The sequence below is a fragment of the Tetrao urogallus genome (assembly GCF_951394365.1).
Source record: "Tetrao urogallus genome assembly, chromosome: 5".
NCBI classification, from domain to species: domain Eukaryota; kingdom Metazoa; phylum Chordata; class Aves; order Galliformes; family Phasianidae; genus Tetrao; species Tetrao urogallus.
Genome location: NC_136818.1, coordinates 3,421,308 through 3,442,073, shown reverse-complemented (window position 1 = coordinate 3,442,073; position 20,766 = coordinate 3,421,308). Strand labels below are relative to the sequence as shown.

Genomic DNA, 20,766 nt, shown 5'->3' with positions numbered 1-20,766 from the left:
GGTCCAGTTGGCCCTGTCAACTGCAATTGGATGGGTGTAGGAGTATAAAAACATTGGGCATCTTCTACCTACCTGCCTGATTCTCCTCTACCACAGTAACAGTCTTTAATGAACAAATGGATCAAATATTTCTTTAGGATGGGCCAATGCTGCTATCTATCACATGGGTAGGGAGATTCAAAGGGCCAGCAATTCTTCCTGGAAGACAGAGTAGAACTGAGGCCCAGATCTGCTGTCCTGCTTGCTGGTGGACCTCCACCCTTCCATCCTCTTCTTCTCCCTCTTTCTCTGTATTCTCTCTCTGAGGTTTGATCCTAACACAAAAATCCATGTTGGAATAGAGCAAAAGAAAAACACAAGCTTGTGTGAAGTTTTCTACCTTTTCACTAAATGAATGAAAGCCAAATTTTCACCTTTCGGTCGTAGGTGTGAAATTTTTGCTCGGCTCTCCTATTTATCCTTAATGTGTTTTAAGACTTGGCTCACTCCATGCAGAATGCCACAGAGAACTGAGTTACAGATTTGGGGCTTTGTGCACGCTGCCAAGATCTTCCCCTATAACTCAAACGTATTTAAGGGGTTGGGGGAAAGCCACTAGAAAAATATTGTGTATGGATCCATCATATACTTCCTTCATGCAGTCATATACCACTAAAAAGGAATGTTCTACTGGGGCTCTGTTACATAACTGAATTCATGCAACTCCTGTAAGCGTAGATAAGATGAACTTTCCATCTCCAGGCTATTGGGTAGGCAATCCCTACATAAAAGCCTGTAAGAAAACAGCAGCCTTGCTTAAAAATCTCAGCACACTTCAAAAGTATTTGTTGAACATCTTGAACAATCATTATTGCCCTCAAATCCAAATACGTGTGACTAGATTCCTTAAAATGATGTCAGTGTCTGTTAGTCTCAGCTTGTGTGTGGAGATGGGCAAGAGAGGTTCTTCACTGCTGAAGAAAATAAAAATTCTAACTTATTTACTGTACTTACCATAAGGACTTAAAAATGCAAAGGAGGCCAGTCTGTTCCTTTGGAGGTAGGTATTACTGCTGCCAGATTCTACAAATTGGGAAAGTTGACTGAGAATTTCAATCTATTGTAAATAGAGCAACTTTTAAATTATTTTCCTCTGATGCTGATCCGTGTCAGGAGAGCTGCACAAAAGCACAAGAGTCAAGGCTGACCTGAGCGGCAGTCTGGATAATGTTGTCTGAGTAACTAAGGGGAAATTCACATTTCAGAGCTCTGCATGGCTTGGAATGGAGGCTGATCTTCCGTACATACACTCCTGTCTTTCTCAGGAGTACCTGATGAACCATATTTGCTGAACAGCTGTCTCATTGCTTGGCTGTAACAATGGCAGCTTTTGATCACTTGCCTTCTATTACCACAATACAACTGAGTATAATTTCTGTCTTTTCCCTAAGTGCTGAGGTAAATTAACTTTGGCTTGGGAAGAGAAGCAAGCCGTGCATCTCATTCCAGTTGTTCTGAGATTCCTCAATTACTTCTGTTACAATTTCTGGTTGCAAACTGATTTACAGCAGTTAGTTGTCATCCTTCGTGTCTTTCTTAGATGATTCATTCTTGATGCAATGGCTGTCACTGGACAAGCTATAAACCTGCACCATTCTGAGAGAAAGCATGCTGAATTTGCACTTGAGTGCACCTCTTGGTTTTCATGTTGCCTAAAGATTCCTCCTCCAAGTATCTGGCCACGCTGTTTTCAAAACTGAAGCATGGTGTGTCCAAACAGTCTGGTGAGCTTTGATGTGTGCTTTTATATTTACAGGCCAAATGCTTCCATCCACTGAAATTGTGCAGTCAAACTTCAGATAATAATTGGTTTTACTGTTAAAAAGGACGCTAGTTAAAAATCCTAACATTTCTTGGGGTTTTCAAATGAGTAAGTGGAAAGAGCGCAGCTGAGAAATTGCATTTGTGCCTGAATGCCTCATCCCTTTAACTTTGGATGCAATTTTAAGGTACCTAAATAGAGCATACGTGTAAATTCTGAAGGGATCTGATGTTCCCAGGTCATTCATTTCAACGAGATTTAGTTACTTGATGACTTTGGTTTATCCTAAAAGCTATGGCTGAGGTATGTAAATCTGATTTCTCATTTGTCATATGCTTTCAAGGGCCTACATCCCATTAATTTTCAGTAATACTCAGCCACGTAAGTCCTTGAGTCTCTATTGAAAATTGAACTTACAGACTATTTGCAGGTAGGTTGATCTTCCTGGGCTCCCTCAGCAGTCCCGAGGCAGATGGGCTGCTCCTGTGGGATGGCACAGGATGACACTGGATGCTCTGGAGTCAGCCCTTGCAGGAGCTGATTGACTTGGGAATCAGAGGAGAGCAGACTCCCAGTCTAGATAGCCCTTGTAAGCACCTCTTGTCTGCTCCTCCTGCTGCTGTGCTGACATTTTTTCCTGGTGTCTCCTGGTATGACACAGCAGGTTGCTGCCATACATCTGCAACACAATGTCAGAAACCTTTTCCTTTCCATCATTAAAAGGGCAAAGATTGAAATTTCCAGCATGAGCCGTCAGCTGGACCATGATATTACTGGGAGATCTGCTGCCTGTGGAGGCTTAATTTTAGGCTCTGCCCCAGGTGGTGCTGAAGAGCAGAGTTCAGCCACCAGCGCTGAATGAATGGATCTGAACAACTGACTTTCCAGAGGGGCTGCAGAACAGCACCTTGCTTTGAAACACTGGTGGGCCCTGGAGAGTTTGGTTTGCTGGGCCTCTGCCTTCTGCCCTGCTAGGGTAGTGCTGTTCAGTTAACTCTCCATGGTAAGCAGAGTGTTTACTGGCTTCTGTCTGTCTCAGCTTTGACACTGTGACAAAAGGTTAGAAATCATGAATGCATCCTTTTATTTCTGCTCCACAGTGCCTCTCTTTTTTTCTGTGTAAACCCTTCACTTGCCTCTTGCCCAGCCTTTAGAAATGATGATCAAATGCGAACTTTCAGGGTTTATTTATAGCATAGCCTTTATGTAAAGGGAGAAAAGAAATGATTAAAAAGCAGTTTTACAAAATATTTTGTTTTAAGAGAGAATTCATTATGTTTAAATCGCTGTATTCATTGTGCTGTCTAGACTGCCAAACAAAGAAGATAGAGCGTCATTCAAATCAAGATTGTGAAATTCTTGGTGACTGGAATTATGGATTTGGATGTCAAGCCTCAAACTATTTCTGAACAGCAGCATTATCGCTTTGCTATATTTAAGGCTTTGTTGGAGACAGAGCAGTGCACAAGGTTGATCTGATTGAGTAATGCGATTCTAATGATCCTTTGTTTCCAGTTTCATTATAAATTCATATTTTCAGTGTTCTGTTCCTCTTTGTCCCCAGAAAATTGTTGAAAAGAGTCTCCTCTGAGAGCAAAGTATTTGTTCAAACCAACAAAGAACAAATTGACCAGATTAAGAGAGGAATTCATGTATGATAGTTTGAGCAACCTAGAACAAGTTGTTGAAAATTGCTGGCTGCGTGTTTTTTTTAACATAGCATTTGGCATTGCTGTGGTGGTTGCTGTGAGAGCCCAGTGCTGTCAATTCCCCAAGACTTGTAGATATTTAGTAGATTTAAAAGTACAAAATACGAAGCTGACTGCAGAATCACAGAATTACAGGAGTTGGAAGGGACCTCTAGAGATCAAATCCAACTCCCCTGCGCAAGCAGGTTCCCTACAGCAGGTAGCACAGGTCAGCCTGTGTCCACATGGGTCTTGAATATTTCCAGAGAAGGAGATTCCATCACCTCTCTGGGCATCTTGTTCCAGTGCTCCATCACTCTGATGGTAAGAATTCTTCCTTGTGTTAGTATGGAGCCTCAGTCAGGTGACATGGCACAGGCAGGGAGTTAGAGGATGAGCCGCGGCACCCGCATTGGCTGTGTCTGCTCGTGTCAGCACTGATGTCTTCTCTCTTGAACCAACCTGAGAAGACCTTTAGTCAGATGAGTAATAGTGTAAAAATAAAACTGGGCTTACTGTCTGTTTGTCTCACAAGGTTGGCTTATCTCCCAAAGAAGTGATTAGTGCATTTTTCAATGCTGAAAGCTGTAAGAGGCCCAGAGTAAAACACAACGTTAGTGGAGAGTATTTATGGCAGAGGTAAAACCTTCCTGGGGAGCAGAACTGTTTTCTCCTAATGTTCCCCAGTAGGGGAATTGTGCACAGAGGGGGTGAGCAGCAAAGGCTCTCCCTTTCATTTTTCTTGCAGTTGAGAGAAAAGTTGATTTTTCTGAGACGTTTACAGCCTTTCAGGTGTCCCTTTTTTTCTTTCACTGGTGTGAACAGTAGCACCAGGGCAATTCAACAGGAGTTGTAAAGCAGGGAATTGAAAGCAATGTGACTCTTCCCATTAGTGAGAAAGTTAGGAGGGGCTTTTCTAAGCAGTGTGCCCCTTTTCCTTATGTTTCTTGTGTTTTTCTTTTAAGTGAGGAAACTGTCTGAAAAGGCATTGTTGGTTATACAAGAGGAAATTGTCTTTTGCTTCTTTCTTTTTTTTTTTTTTTTCCTGTGCTCATTCATTTTGTGGGAGCCTTCAAGTCCAGCTGGCCATGTAAAGGAGTTGAAAGAGATGGACAGTTGTGCTTGAGTTAGTATCACCTGTTAAAAAACAGAGAATAAGCACTCATTTCTCTTACTGGGAAAGATACCAGGCTTTCTGTGTCAGCATTTTAATCTGGCTGATGAGCGGAATCACTGTGCCAGCAGATTCATGTGTCCCAGAGAAGAGAACACGCTATCTCACTGGAAGTGTTACTTCAAGTGTGTTTCTTAGGGAGTCGAAATACAACCAACTTCTGCATGCGCGAAAGAGTACAAGCATATCAGTGCACCAAAACACTCCTCTGCTGTTTTATCAGAGTAAAATGCTGACCACCATCACTGGCAGTGTGTCTTGCTTTGGTAGACCTGCGACTTCAACAGTATTTAATCTCCTGAAGTTGACAAACATAGAAAATATGTGTTTCACATTTTGATAGGCAGTATGAAAGGATCTGTTGATGCTGAAGGACAAAGCAAACACACCCGGAACACGGCAGTAATGGCACATAGGGACCGCCTGCAGCTCTGGCACACGTGTGGCATCCCAGGCACTGCGTGCCTTGCTGGCCAAACACTGCTGCCAATGGAGGCAGGGTAGCTGCTGGCCTCACGGGCAGGCCACGTGCATCCTGGCAGTTAGTTCATGATGGCGTTTCTTTAACGCACTGGAAATCAGCAACCAGAAGATGTAAGGTCTGCTGCTCACTTGCTTATCTTCAGAACCTTCCTGCTTGCTGTGAGTTGGTGACACTGTGCTTTACGTTGCGCATCCACATCGTAAAGCCGTGTGAGTTCTTCAGCTGTAAAATGCTGGATTAGTGGAAAGCAGAGATTTTACTACAGTACACAGGCTATAAAATCATCCAACCCTTTTAAAAATCTGGCAGTAACCAGAGGAGGAGGAGGTGGCTTCCAGCAGAAGCAGCTTGGCACAAGCGGCTGTTGTCCAGAAGTCACTGAGAATTTCTGTGTTGTGCTTTAGGCACTAGCATTAAAATGGACTTAAGGTCCTGCTAGAAACTATGAGGTCTGATAGAGATTTAGTCACTCACTGTTTCTTGAATCCTGATATTTTATGTTTAATGCCTTTCCCTTTGAAAACTTAAGCTCTAATGCTCCTTGTGGAAGAAATTCCGATTAAAATAGCCTTAGGCTGCTGCCTCCTCTCCTGTTCAAGAGCTTGAGCTTGAGCTTGGCTCCGTGCTCACATTGGTGGTCAGTCTCATGCCAGTGGGACTGCTCAGGATGATGATAGAAAATCAGGATCTCAGAGACTGGGAAAGGAACCAAACAACTTGATCCTCTCCCACCTGCACACGGCTGTCCCAGAGATTTCTTCCAAAGGGATCCATCCCTTCCTCTGTCTTTATTTTGGCCAAAAGCAGATTAGGTTCAAAATCTGTTTCTGACACTTTTATCTTGGAATGCGAGGGCAGGACTTTGCAAGATTTATTGAGCTTCTGAAGCACTCTCAAGTCCTTCCTTGCTGCAGGGAATTGATATTTTAGAAATATGATTAAGAGATCTCATGTAATGTATCGTTTTATTTGAGAAATTTCCCCTCCAGGGATGCAGTGTTTAACATTTCCTTTGGTTAGTGTAAATAATACAAGATAAGTCTGTTCTGTCTCAGACTCTCAGTAAGAAAGAGGAACAGATTTTGGTTTACTGAGAGGTCTGCACTACTTTGTTCTCATGACTACTATATTATGGGATTGAACATATTTTAAGCCATCTGGCCTGTTCAGTCGAAACAAAATACATCAGTAATGTTCCGATTGGTTTTGAAACATCTTGTTCTTGTCAAAAAGTATTTTAAACCAAAACAGGCTTTTCCAGCTTGTGTTTGTCTTTTACTAGGAGGCCATGGCAAAAATGGGAAAAATCGGGCGAGTCGTGCGACCGAACCATGAGCACAAAAGGTAATGCTGATGTTTGCGTGTTCACCTACGAGAATTTACCTGAAACTGAGTTGCGCTCTGTCTTTCTGGCCCTGCTTGAATGCATCAGCATTTATGACCGCCGGTTTTTAAAGATCACATGGGCACCCAAACTCTTCAGCGCGGTGAAGGTGGTGATCTACTCCCAGGAAGCCCCTCACCCTATAGATATCTGCCCAGGCCCGCAGCTTGCCACTCGCGGGTGCCGCTCGCAGCGCGAGAGATGAGCTGAGCTGCTGGGGAGGTGCCTGCAGGCTGGGACGGTGCGAGCTGCGCTTCAGCGAGCGCCTGCCCGGCCGAGTCCCGCGGCGCTGGCAGCTCGGCGCCCGGGCTCGGAACGGCGCTGGGCGGAGGGGCGCGGGCTCCCCCTGGTGGCCCGGCTGGAGCTGGGAGCGTCTGGGGGGCTCCGGGAGAACTGAACATCAGAGGCGGCTGCGGGGAAACCAAATGGGCGGCTGTAACTTGGAGTCACTCGTTGCGTGGAGAACGCTCTGGCAGTATGCAGGACTCATCCGAGTCAAGCTTGTTGTTAGAGTCAGAGCTACTTTGATGCTAAGTATGCATATTACAAGGGATTTAAATCTTAAATTCTCAAGCTTTGTTGAAATTTACTTGTTTATACAGATTCTATGACAAGAAATATGAAGTATTTTTGAAACTTGTGGAACATCAGAGAGAGTATCGCTCCATCATGAAAAGCTCCTAATCCAGTGGCATCCTCTGGGAACGGCAGGGATAAATGCCTACGATAAGGGTAAATTCATCTTACTGCACCATGCATTGTAAAAATACAATTTTATCATTTGAAATGTCCATTTTTGTTGTTAAGGAGCAATAAAATGCACTCTATTCACTACAAAGTACGGGGCGTTTTCTACCTGTCACCATGCACACCAGGCACAGTGGGGCTGTGCAGAATCAGAGCCAGCTGTGGGTAGCGCGGTGCTGCTGCTTGCAGGCGGCCTCGCAGAGCAGCACGAGGAGCAGCGCCGCTGGCTCGGGTGGATCTGAGGCCCTGTGCTGTGCTTTGCACAGGTATTGCACACGTGGTCCTTGTAGTGCCTGCTGCAGCTACAGCTGAGACATCATTTCCATTGGAGTGTTCTGTTTCGTATTTTTTTTACTCTGATTATAGTATATCTTTGGTGGCTCATACTTGGACATTGTTTTTGCAGCTGTGCAGTCTTTCCTTCTGCTTTCTTGTTTCCTGCTCTTTTTTCTGTCTCAATTCTTGCAGTATAGTAGTTTTGCTATTGATAATTTGAGCCATTTTGTCTCTTGCAAGTAACCTGCTCTCAGTGCATGTGAATCTCTGTGCAGAAGTGAGCCGGCCCGCTGTTGATACGGAAGGATGAGGCTGTGCAGAGTTGCTGCAAACATGTTCATAATGCAGGAGCATTCCTTCCACCCTGCCAGCTGCATCTCAGCCCTCAGTCCTGCAACAGTCCAGTTCTCCATGCCTGATCTTACCACGTTGCTACACACAGGCTCAGCTCAAAACCTGTGTATCTGCACACTCACAGGCACAGAGCTGTGCCCAGTGACAGCAGGTGCAGAGAATGCAGAGGGAGAGAGAGACTTTCCTTCTTTAGACTTGCCTTTGTCTGTGCCTGGACATCCTCCTGGCTGCCTGCTGGCCAATCCTGGTCAACAAGAGGCTTTCACTTTGTTTCAGGTGATTTTAAATACTGTGCTGGACAGTTATTCCTATGGGAAGCTGCAGGGCTCCCAACATCAGCTCACAGCATGGCTGGCCATGGCAGTAGAGGGGCTGGATGCTCTGTTTGTACACTGCAGAAACATTTCACCTCGGAGAATGCTATTTGGATCTTGCAAGATCCAAACACTGCCAAGACCTTCAGTGAGATTCTCCGCAGTTCTTTCTCTGCCCTTTGTCTTTTACTTCTTAGTAAAAGATGCTGTTCTGTTTGGGGGCTGTAACTCTGTCAGAGGTCACTAATGAGAGGCCTTCTTTTCTCCAGACTGCAGTTTGTAGCCCTCATGGCGAGCCTTTATTGTGCCACAGAAACAACTTATGAGCCCACAGAGTGAACATTCATAAAAATGGACTCCATCCTTATACATTTCAACTGATAGCAAAGCCACTCTTTTCTATTGGCATAGGCTTTTATTCCCAGTTAAGTGCAAACAGAAGTTAGACAATAACAAAACTACACTTAGAGAACTTGGAAAATACTGGTTTCTGAGGTTTACATGTTTGTAGTCAGCACGCAAAAACATCTGGGAATTTTTTTTAAAGAAACAATGCACTTCCTGCCTTATACTTCATGGAAAAGCAATTGTTGCCATTTCCAAAGTACCCATTGTTAAGAGAGACAGCTTTACAAGTTCAGGGACAGAATTAAAGACAATGAAAGTTGATGGGAATTAAATGAAAAAAAAACCATCATTACAAGAAGAGTCTAAGAAGCAAGAGAATAACTGTGACATACTGCTATATCATAGCATACAGTAAAGGGTACAATAAAATATGTCAATTGAAAATGTGTAAAAAGAAAAAAAACAGTTGGAGACCAGTGTATTGTGAACAATAAATATTCATATATTTTAACATATCAATTTTAATATACAACTCATATGTAAAAATGAAGTTCACTGACTCCAAATACATAACAAATGTACAGATTGTACAGTGACAGATGCTTAGGCTTGTCTGGCACACTACCAGCATTTTTAACTTGTCACACTCAACACACACAGCAACTTCAGCAGATTTTCCATAAACTTCTTTATCATCAGAAATGTAGCCTTTATCTCTCCCTAAAGTAGTACCAAGACTTGCAAAGAAAACACAAGGAGTGTATGGAGTCCACAGAGGAAACAACCATTCATACTGACTTTGTTAAAGCTTAAGAGGACAGAGTTCACCAAAGCTGTAACTTTGTGTAGGTTCAGACAAAAGGCTTACACAGAGATTTGCCCACACTTCTTGCATGATCCTTATATGCCATTCTCCCCTTGTAATACTTCCATTTACAGTTGCATTTTTGCTCCAAGCCAGTATTACGATCAGGTTCATATTGTCCAATTTTAGAATCAGGACTGTACTCATAGCAGAGCTGTAAAAATCTGTATTCCATTGGATATGTAATCAGCTGTGATAGCAAAAAGTACCAACACAAGATTTTGCAGAGGTATTATCTAACGTTACTTGTGTTACTTGAGACCTAGCAAACAGCAGTTTGCTAAATTCTCAAATTAAATTGTATTCAAACTGAACCAAGACATGAAATGTCAAAGCTTAAAAGTTCTAAAAATCTCAACTGCCAGCTGACTGGCATTGTAATTCTAGGTCCTGTTGACAGGCTTAGGCATTTTCAATTCAGGCACTGCGTATGAGGATAAGTTGGAGACACATGAAGCATGAAAGAGTCTTGTAAATACACAATGGCACGGCCTTCTAAGCAATCGCACATCGAATCACTTGGCCATGCCAAATATCACTTGAGCCCTGCTTCAGTCTTTGCAGCAGAATGACAAATCCGTCACATGCTGCCCCAAATGGAGGAGAAGCCTGTCACTGTTTGATTGAGTTTGATTGAGAAATCAAAGTTTGAGTCCCTCAGGATTCTGACAGCATCCTCTGAGCTGCAGACCTTGCCATATTTACCCCGTTTGTTGCAATTTGCTGACAAATGTTTATCACACAAATGAGAAGAAGGGAAACAACCACCATGTCATCAGCTGTTCCGAGCGTTCTACAGAGAGGCCCAGGCATCGTGTCAAAAGGCGACGATAAGCATATGATTGTTCCGAAGGAGCAAACAACAACTCTTAGGAAAAAAATGCACATGAGACCACCCCAGGTGAAGATTCCTCGCAAGGCAAGAGTCAGGAACAACGGCATGTCATAGAGGTAATCTGCAAACTAAACATGCAGATGAGTTAAGCTCTGCTCCATTCTAATCCATGCAGTTCTTTTGGTTGCACGAGTCTTTAAGGCACTTCTAGATTCAAATCTCTTGAATGCAAAGCCTTTCTGTGCTGTCCCAGTTCACCAAGGCAGGTCAGTTATTTTGCAGAATCTACAGGCACACTCCTAAGGCAATCCTCACTTCCCCGGCACTTTGCACAGAGCATTATGCTTGACACTTTGGGAAACTGGTCCTTAATGGCTGTCTTGAGTATACGTGCTCTCTTTAAAGTCTGGCATCAAGTGTGTGCTATCAGTACATGAAAAAGAGGCCTCAAGTCTCACTTTAGTGTGGATGGGAAATGTAGGACTGAGTCATTATAATAATCATTCCTGCTCGTTAATACTAATTTGTTGGGTTGGAAAATAACATTCTTAAGCACAGTGCTTAGCTTAGTCCACAGATTAAAGCAGACTCCACAGTCCTGTTTGGGCCCCCCACTGGGATTTGACAGGATAGGAAGATTTGCTTTGGTGATATTCTGCATGCTGTCAAGAATGGGTCTCACATGTGCCTCCAGCCCTCATCTTTCACATCACTTCCAGTACCTGTCACGTCCCCACACCATCTGGGATTCCAGCTTTAATGAAGTACAGAGGCAGTGTAGACTGAATTTGGCAATACCTCAGTAAAAAAAAACCAACAGCTGCTTTCTAAGCTGGGATCTGCTTTGGAACAAAAGACTTAGATGTAATTTAAGCTCCTGGAGTCCAAATATAAGTTCAAATGTGAAAGTTTTACACTGACTCTCTCTAATTCTGCTTCACTTCCTAAGTGTCATCTTGCACTGCCTTCTCCTCCCTGCTAGGATGATTGCAGAGTGATTTCTCTGAGCTAGAAACTCTGAGAAGCACCATTACTAGAAGATGCTGTCTCCAGCAGCGAATGTTAACACTTCCCCTGTAATATCATCAGTGAGTGTATAAAAAGATAATTCACTGAGACAAACCAGCTTTCATTGTTGAGTCTCTTGCAATCCTCTGTGTGTTATGCAGTGCTAACTACATAAATGTACATTCAGAAATACTTACAGGTCGAGGTTGCCCTGAGAAACGCTTGTTGTACGCTCTGATGTCGTGAACAGTCTGTTTACTTGGCTTATCGTGTAGCTTTTCACAAGAGATGTTAACCAGAACCACCACCTTCATAAGGAAAGAATACAGGCGTTACCACTGTGTGTTTTAATCTTCAGTATGAAGGATAGTGTTTAGTAGCACGTCTCTTCATAGGCTCTTTATTGCACATTGACCTTTGTACAGTTCCAGCAGTTCCGCAAGAGCAAGAACATCTTCCTTTTATGACCTGCATCCAAACTGCCAGTACAGCAGGCAGGCTCTGGCAGCAGTCGAAGGAGATGAGGGAGTCCCATGTCCTGTATTGCTTTTTACGGAATGTTATCCCAGAGATTCAATAAACTATACAAAAGTAAAATGCCAGAGGCCTGTTTAATATTTGTTGCCTGATAAGATGTGTCAAATTATAAATGTGATTGGCTGCAGAGTCATTCAGCTGTGAGTTTTGAAATGCAATGGAAAATTAGAGGATGAATAAAGTTGATCCTAAGAGCTCAAGCTTGTCATTTTCTATTTATTGTAATGCAGATGTATGCAGGGAAGATGTCTTACCTTCTGTCTGCAGAGAGGGCAGATTATTGCTCCTAACCAAGGACTATGTTTCCAGTATGTAATTAGACAAGAGCCTACAGAAAAAAAAAGTTAAGATGCATGGAGTATATTTGAGGATATTCAATGTTTATAGAATGTTATCAGAATTAATAAGCATTCTTTCTACAGTTGATTGCAGAAATGAATGTAATTCTTTGCTTTCATTTTAAGATGTGGTTTAACTCTGCAAACTGTAAAAATGGAGCTGTAGATCTGTGTTGATATATACAGCAACATGGAACTTCCCCCTAACGAAGACTCTGAGTGTCTTAGTATCTTATTCTTGCAGCTTCCTTGATTGTGGATGAAGCACTCGGGAATACAAGGACCCTTCCAGTATGTGTACATACATGTATGCATTGCACAGTACTGTGTGTACACTGTGGAAGAGTTAATTAATGCATTCTTTTTGATTTACCAGAACAACTGCTAACTAATTTCCAAATGCAGTGCCATCTTAACAGCAAGCTCTCAGGTGCTGAAGAGGGCAGAGTCTGAGGACACTAACATTAGCCTGTGCACGTCCCTGATAGCAGTGCTTGACACACATGAATATCAGTGCTGGTACTAACAGCAAAAACAACAAAAGATAAATAGCATCTAATCAGAAGTAGCACAGCTTGACTTTCAGCTCCCAGGTTCGGTGTGACAGTCAAGAAAAAGTATCTCTTAACATGTAAACTGATCAAATTTGACAAAGATCAGAGTGAAAGCAGCAGTGGAACACTGTATTGCCATTTTGTTGGGATTGTTTTATTGCATTGAACAATGGTGTTTGTTTTTAAAAGCAACCAGTAAGTAGCTTAAGAAGTATTACAGAAGGAAGTCTTCAGGAGCCCTTACTGCAGCCTTTTTTGTACCCAGACTTTATTTCGCATTGTCATTGAAGAGAAGGGTTTTAGAGGAGAAACGTGTCTGAAGTCAAGTATAAAAAATGTTCATGTCAGTTACCTCCTAAAGAGGACATCCCTATATTAGGGATGATACATTTGCCCTAAGGATATTTTCATGAACCTTGCTCTGACTTGTGCGCTTTGTTTTTATTTCAGTGCAGGGTTTTTCTTTCAGGCTCTTCTAGTTTGTTTGCACAGACAAAGTTAGCTGGGCTCACGGCTGCATTTATATCTAAATCCTCATGTGGTATATATGAACTCAGTCTGGAAACCAGCTTCAAGCCTTTGCTTGCACTTTTGCATTTGACAGCCATCATGCCTGACTTCAGGAACTGCTTTGACCCTCTGGATCCGGATCCTGTATCATGAGCCACACAGTTGTGCCTGTACTCAGTCCCAGTGATGACAACAGGGTACTAATGGATCTCACAGTTCTTTGAGGGCTTTAAAAATAGAACCCCATGGAAATTAAAATTTGCTACATGCAAAATCCTGTGTTTAGTGGAACAGGAAGGGAAGGACTCCTCTGAAGTTGACCTATTTGCGCTTTGGTGCATTTTTCATAAAATGGGCAAAATCCTGTTTTAATCTAGCCTGCTACACAACCTTCTGAGGGAGTCCATAGGTTTTTCTAAAATACCTTTGAGGTTTTCGTTAATTAGAAAAAAATAATATTGCACAAGGATCATTTTTCAATTGAACTTCCTGAGCATATGGTTCAAACTGAAGCTGAAAAGGAAAACTTCAGGACAAACTGTATGAATTACTACTAATAATAAAATCAAATGTTTTGTTTTTCTTTTTATAAGCCCATATTAATCTTCTTTAAAAGCTCTGGGTTGACCACATTTTTTAAATAAAACTTTTACTGGAGTGGAATTTATTAAGAGTGCTCAGCATTGCCTTAGCTCTGTTCCATGGGGTACTGGGAGAAGTTTTATTACTGATTTCAGTCACAACAGACTTAGATCTATGCAGAATGGTTTTGATAAGCCCAATGTAAAATTTTATTGGTTTAAGACATGAAAAACAGACACGTTACGCTTCTACTACATCAACATAGTCAGAGCATGGATAATGCACTGCACTGGAATTTATGCTTCAGAGTGTAAATGATGATGTATTTGGGGAATGTAAAACCTATTTGGGGAATGTAAAGCCTATTTAAATAGATACAGCTAATGATAATGTATACCAAGCTTATAGATGGTACTTCTCCACAAATCTCAAAATAAAAATAAAGCCCAGATCATTATGTCTGTAGAGTAACTGTCAAATCACAGCATGAAGCACTGATGGAGCACCTGGGGAAAGGCCCAGTCAGCCCTGGATGCACAGGTGAAGGCAATTCACCTGTGAGACAGGAAGGGGTGGAGCCTGGCTGCACCTCTCTTAGACCTCATTTAAGGGCTGACTGCCCCAGGGAAGGGTTTCTGATGGGAGAGCCTTTCCTTGTGGAGTCTTTTCTGTGAGCCTGGATCCTTGGACGTGGGTGAGTACTTCTCCTTTGTAACACCATTGCATTTGTGCTGGTCCTTTTGCTGTAGTGCTTGTCTATCACCTTTCCACTGTGCTGACCTTTTTGATTGTAACAGTGTCATATTTACAAAGGGGAAATGGACAATTAACTAGGTCAGAGAAGGAGGAAAATTAATGACATCTGTCATTGTGTCTATCTTTGTATTTGAAACTGTAACTTCTGTGACATTATTTGAAACATGCTTGGAGGCCATAAGCTTACTGTTTCTTCTGGAGTGAGTTTTATTTAAACTATCCTTTTCCTTTGTGGTAGTAGTGTGTAGTAAAAAAAAACATGAAAAAGTTAAAGCATAAAATGGTGTCATGCATGTTGTAGATGGGCCCTACAGCATGCCTGTAGCTGTTCTCACCCCACTGATCTGTTTTGGCTTCAGAGGATGGAGATATTAGCAGTGTTGATGAGGGGCTGGTCTGAGAGAGCATTATTTCAATCTAGAGAAAAATGACACTTCCTAAAAAAAAAAATAATTCTTATTGTACCGACAGGTGTAATACAGGGCCTTGTTTTCATTTCTGCTTATGTCTTTTTATAGCAGTCTTACACGATGAAGAGAGTGTCAGTGGCTTGTAATTATAAATTAAACTTGCTGTAAGGTCTTTGAAAAGCTTTATGTTTTTGCCCAGTGCATTTTGATATGTTTTGCTGCTGGAGAATCAGATATTACTGCCTCCAGCAGCCTGGGTGACCTTCTGCCAGAGTTTACTGATGTTATGCTGCACAGGAGCACTGAACTGCCTTCAATGGCAGTTTCAACCTCATCAGATCATAAACTCCAGTTCTTTACTGTCACCCCCTGCAGTGGTGATGACAGCATTCAGCAAGGAACTCGATAAGCAGCTGGGGCAGTAAGGTTGTAAACTTTGCCTGTAAACTCACTGGAGTATGTATGTCAGAGGTCTGAGAGAAACTAAGTTCATTTCCACATACTTGAACACAAACTGGGTTTCTAGGCCTTTTAGTTACTCCATGAGTTTGTGCTGTAACTTAACAGCACCTTACAAAATTATGTTGCTTTTTGTCTTGTGTCTTCCTGGGCATTTCAAAAGTGGCCCCTTGTATGTATGAAGGCAATAAACAGAAAAAGATTAAACTTGTTATTAGTGAGGGAATTTACTTCAGAAATCATAGAAACATATCCTGAGATGGAAGAGACCCACAAGGATCATTGAGTCCAACTTCTGGCACTTCGCAGTACCACCCAAAATTTAAATATGTCTAAGACTGTTGTTCAAAGGCTTCTTGAATGCCTGAAGGCTTGGGGCCATGGGCACTGCCCTAGGGAGCCTGTTCCAGTGCCTGACCACCCTCTGGTGAGGAACCTTTTCCTAACCCAGCTGACCCTCCCCTGACACAGCTCTGTCAGATCCTGCTGCTGTCACCAGAGAGCAGAGATCAGTGCGGCCTCCTGCTCCCCTTGTGAGAAAAATGTAGGCTGCCATAAAGCCTTTTCTCAGCCTCCTCTTCTCTGAGCTGAAAAACCTAGGGACTCAGCTGCTCCTCATACCTTTAGTTACTGGGAGAAATGCTTAGAATGGTTCCTGCACAGGATTTGATATCTCCGTGGGAAGTGTGCTGCATTTAGTAGCCTTTATAAGTACTGCACTTTCAACTCAGCAAACTTACCACAGAATAGATGTCCACAGTTGGTTTCTACTGGCAGAGTCACTGTTTGGAGACAGATGGGGCAGCTGAAGTCACTGTGATTACTAGGTTGCTGAACTTGGAGTGATTCCTGAAAGAGAAGTGGTGCAGTCTTCAGTAAAGTACTATTGCAATTGACACGCTCAGTTTAGCAAAAATCATTTATTATGAATTAGCAAAGAATCACAGAAGCTAAATAGACGTGTTGGCACAACTAATAGTTACCTCAGCAGATGGTGAAAATTGGGCAAAGAAATTATTTCTGTAATCCTACAGAAAGGACTGGTGTCAGAGGTAACTCAAGTCTAATAGAGTGACAAATGACCTCTGGGCAAATATCTTCTGACACAATATTATCTAAACTCCATAAGCACTGAACAGTTCTGTATTTTGCTTTCCTATGCAGTACTAGTATAGATTAAGAAGTGAATTATTTCAACTGATATAAACTGTAATAGTTTATGTCAGCTGAGGAACTGCTTGGAGTTCCCAACCTCTGTGTCTGTAAACATATTACATATGTATACACATCCATGTACTACATCAAACTGATGAGGTAGCTATGCTATTTCTGTGAAGTACTAACACACTTTTCTTTGTGCACGTTCCTTTGTCTCACAACAAAGCAAATGTGTTTCTGATTATCTTGAGTCAAGGGAAACCCAGCATTCCCAGACTGTAACTGATGGAAGTTGTGAGCAGCACTCTTGCCCTCTGCAGTCTCAACAAGTTGAAACTACTTGTGTATTTTGTATTAGAATGTGTTGTACAGCAGTTAACATGCTATATGATTCCTAAAGGATGAATGATTATAACTTTTGCAATGATTCATCTTCTGCTGACTTAACATGGACAAATTTGCAGAATGGAGTTTGTGCTATTCAGAAAATGGGAAAACTGAATGTTGCTATGTTACTGTATGATACCAGTTCTGGCTGCTGAAGTAAGTTCCTCATCAACCAAGTGTTGAGAAGCTCTATGCTGAGAACATGAAAGTTAGGGCTTTATGAATTACAGCAAGGAAACAGCCAGTGATCCTCTGATGGTGACACCCAATGAAGAATGTCTGCATGTACAGATGCAGAAAAATCATTTGAATGTCACAAAGCAGCGACTTTGATTTTCTTGTAATCTTTCTCTTACTGAATGAAGCAATGTGGGAAATTTGTCCAGCTCTCGTGACTGACAGGTGTTAGGTTCCACGAGAAGAAATAGGCATTTCTTTATATAGATAATGAAGCAGTGAGTGGGCCAGAATGGATGCTGGAGATTTGAATCCAATAGGTACTGGGCATCGCGTGCTGCTAAACACAAAGGTGGTACCTCTGACTGAAAGAGTGTTCTGGGGAAGCTTCATAAAACTGCCTGTTTCTTTATTCTTCTGTAAATATCCACTGCAGCACACAGGGCTAAGTGGGCCTGGTGTGACCTGGTGGGGGCATCTTTACAGTAATCAAGTGATTTGAGTCGCCTTCAATGAAGATGTCAGTGCCTTATGCTTGTCCCAGGTAGACAGGCTAGGAAAAACAAGTTGAATCTTTCATTATTTGAATAGATTTTTGTGCAAATAATCAGTTTTCTGATGCATTTAGTTCAAATGCTTGAAGCTGCGTTTGAGATGGCTTTGTGCTGGTTAGAAGAGGACTGTCCAGATGGACCTGATAGAAGGCAGTCAATATCTGTACGGATATTTATGTGCCAGAATAAATTTCCCCCTTCCAAAATCTTGAGCCAGCCTTGGAACATTTGAATTGAAGACTGAATTAGAGATTGAAGCCGTGATTATGGCAGCCAGCATTTTGTGTCTTGTGCCTGTTTGTTCTTGATGGCACTAAATAGTCATAACAAAATACAACATTTAGTGTGACTGGGCCCAAAATAAAAGACCTCTAAGGATCTTCTTCTCGTACACTAATTCAACATGTAATCTAGAAACAGCGGAATTAAAACTGTCACTTCTAACATTCCAAGCAGCTTTAAGTTCTGCTACAATCAGATCTTCGTGTTTATGTTCTTTTGTGCACTTTTTATGCACCACAGGTGTTTTGGCTGTTGGGGTGGAACTCTCCGTGGGAGTTCCTGATCAGAGCTCAGGTTTTGAAGCCCTTCAAAACAGAAGTTCCCTGTGTGACAGAGTCAATTTTTCTGAGGGGTAGGAGAGGGCAGGGGAAGGAAGAGGTCTTCTCAAATTTGATACAGCTTTTGGCTCAAAAGGGAAAGTGAGCACTGCAGGGAAACTTTGGTAGAGCAAAATCAAGCCTGTATTACTAACATGTCACTAGACTCGGTACAGTTTCATATTTGTATGTAAGAGAAAAATGCAAAATCACAGAGTAATCCTATCATTGATTATAAAGCCAGAAGCTCCTAGGTGTAACAACTTTATTTCTGCAATACAGCTCAGCTCACTGCACTTTCAGTTTTCCCACAGCGATGCTTTTAAAGATCACTGATGAGTCAGCCTGTTTGAAAACAAGGAATTTAAGTGAAAAAAGCAATTAACAGAACTGCTTCCTGTGATAGGTGAGCAGTTGCTTCTTGCCTTGGTTACAGGACAACTGAGATGATCAGTGATGATGCATTGGACAGTTCATTATTTAAATTAGATCACAAGTAAAATAAGAATAAGATGCTTTACAAAGGAGAATTTACCTATACAAATTTTCCAAAAGTAATTTAATGATTAAAAGTATTAATAATACCTCAATTATTTATGAATAACCATTCTAATAAACATTTCCTGCCTTGGTTCAGAAGATGCACATAAAATTTAGCTTACCATTCCTCTTTGTGGAAATGTTTGAGAGGAGCTCAGTAAGTTATGCCAGCTGTCAGTGTTATGGTGTGGAATCATTCATGCAGGCCTGCTGGGTGTCATTGTCAATTATTAACTTGCTTCCCCATGGCAAGAGTCTCTCAAATGTTCTAAATAAGGTTATGAAGGAAATGCGAGGGTTTTTTGTTCCCTTCAATAAAGCAAATCTGCTTTAAAAAAAAAAAAAACAAACCAACAGGAGTCTCCTGGGTAAAACAAACAAAAGCAACTCTAAATTTTCCTCCCAGGAGATATTGAACATGAACAAAAAGATACCGGAATGTAATAAAAATATTGCGTTACTATTTTTAAATATTAACTGGATCAAGGGCACGCTGCAAGGTAGTTTGATAACCTGAAAAAATAGCAGCCTATCAATTGTGTGGACAAACCATTAACTGTAGTACTATTGTGAAAGAGGCTTAAAACTTGCCAGACACTTGTGGTACTTTGGTATTGCAGCAGTGCAGAATCAGGTTGAGTAACACAGTATCATCCAGTGAAGCAAGCAAAATGTAGAAGTTAAGCAGATCTAACTTGTTAAAATATTTTTAATTTATCAGCATATATACTTCATAAGGTATTTATTCTTTGTCATTCTCTGTAGTCCTTAAGAAAGGCTTGATTTCCACAAAGATGTTCTCCAATTTACTGAAGCAAAACTAATAAGGAAACCTGTCAAGGCCTTGGTTTTGTGCAGTGCTAACCACCCTGATCCTGACTCAAGAAGGCATTGAAGCACGTGCCTAATTTTCAGCCCTAGAGAAACACATAACCTCTTATGGAGAGGTTGAGTGGGAGTCAGTAATATTGGAATAGAAATACGCTTAGTACAAAAATAATGCCCCAGGCATTCCTGCTGAAGCACTGATAAGCTAAACAAAACACTTTTCAAAGACTAATAACCGGATGGGATTTGTAGCATAAACAATGCTCCTTGTTAGTCACCAGTCCCTAGGGCATCTTCCTCGCTGTGTTAGAGATAAATTGGCAACAAATGAAATACTGTATGTGATTTCCTGCCCTGGGTATGCATGCATGCTTGCATGACAGTGTGATAGCTGTCATTTATTATTTATCTAAGTATGTATACAAATCTACAGTGTGATTTAATTACTTGTTGAAGGTGCCAGACTAACAGATGCAGAAGCCAGAGCTGTTTCTTTTTCCAGAGAACTGACGTGGGTAAGTAGTGGCATCCTTTCCAGGCTGTTCTACTACAGTGCTTCACCCCACTGGACTCCAAGTATCTGAACGGAGCTCATTTTCTCCAACATCTTCCCAGCTGCTCTTCTCTGCTCAGCATATTAAATCCATAAAGGCTGATAACAAGGATGTCAGTCCTTGTAAAGAGTCTGGGTTTTTTGGTTTTTTTTTTTTTTTTTAGACAGGAAGATTATTCACTGGAAAATTGATTTGAACACATCAAATTATTTTTGCTAGCTCACACAAGTATTTCATTACAGCTTAGTAAAGAAAGGATTGGGATTGTTTTAATACCAAAACTCCCCTTGACAAAGTAATAGCAAAAAGACTGTGGACTTTTCATAAGGGTGAAATAAACCCAGATCTCCTTTTACTTGCCAAGAGCTGTACGCATTTGTGCAATGTCTCTTGCAGTTGCTTATTTCCTTATGGACAGGCTGCTCTTGGAAACTGGATGATAAAAGCTGCATCGTTTCAATAAGCAGGATTTTGTCTTCATTTTTTAATAGCACTCAACCTATTATTCCTTAGTTACCATTAGAGTTCAAGTGGTCAGGTTTCAT

The 20,766-nt window shown here is 41.6% G+C and overlaps 2 protein-coding genes across 2 annotated transcripts in view; one reads left to right on the top strand and one right to left on the bottom strand.

Moving 5' to 3' along the window:
* Positions 1-7,215, top strand: part of FGGY (FGGY carbohydrate kinase domain containing) — a gene marked incomplete at both ends in the record, with an annotated part of 148,546 nt that extends 141,331 nt beyond the window's left edge. The window contains 2 exons of the mRNA XM_079535467.1: positions 6,430-6,491; positions 7,134-7,215. Coding sequence (XP_079391593.1) covers positions 6,430-6,491; positions 7,134-7,215 — 144 coding nt within the window. The remainder of the gene's footprint in view (positions 1-6,429; positions 6,492-7,133) is intronic.
* A 2,877-nt stretch (positions 7,216-10,092) lies between these two features.
* LOC306946436 (E3 ubiquitin-protein ligase RNF170-like) lies at positions 10,093-19,036 on the bottom strand (the record flags this gene model as incomplete). The annotated part of the gene is made up of 5 exons (XM_079535466.1): positions 10,093-10,398; positions 11,476-11,586; positions 12,070-12,143; positions 16,165-16,273; positions 18,962-19,036. 5 exons carry the CDS (start codon positions 19,034-19,036, stop codon positions 10,093-10,095), a joined length of 675 nt encoding a protein of 224 aa, XP_079391592.1.
* Between the last annotated feature and the right edge of the window lie 1,730 nt (positions 19,037-20,766).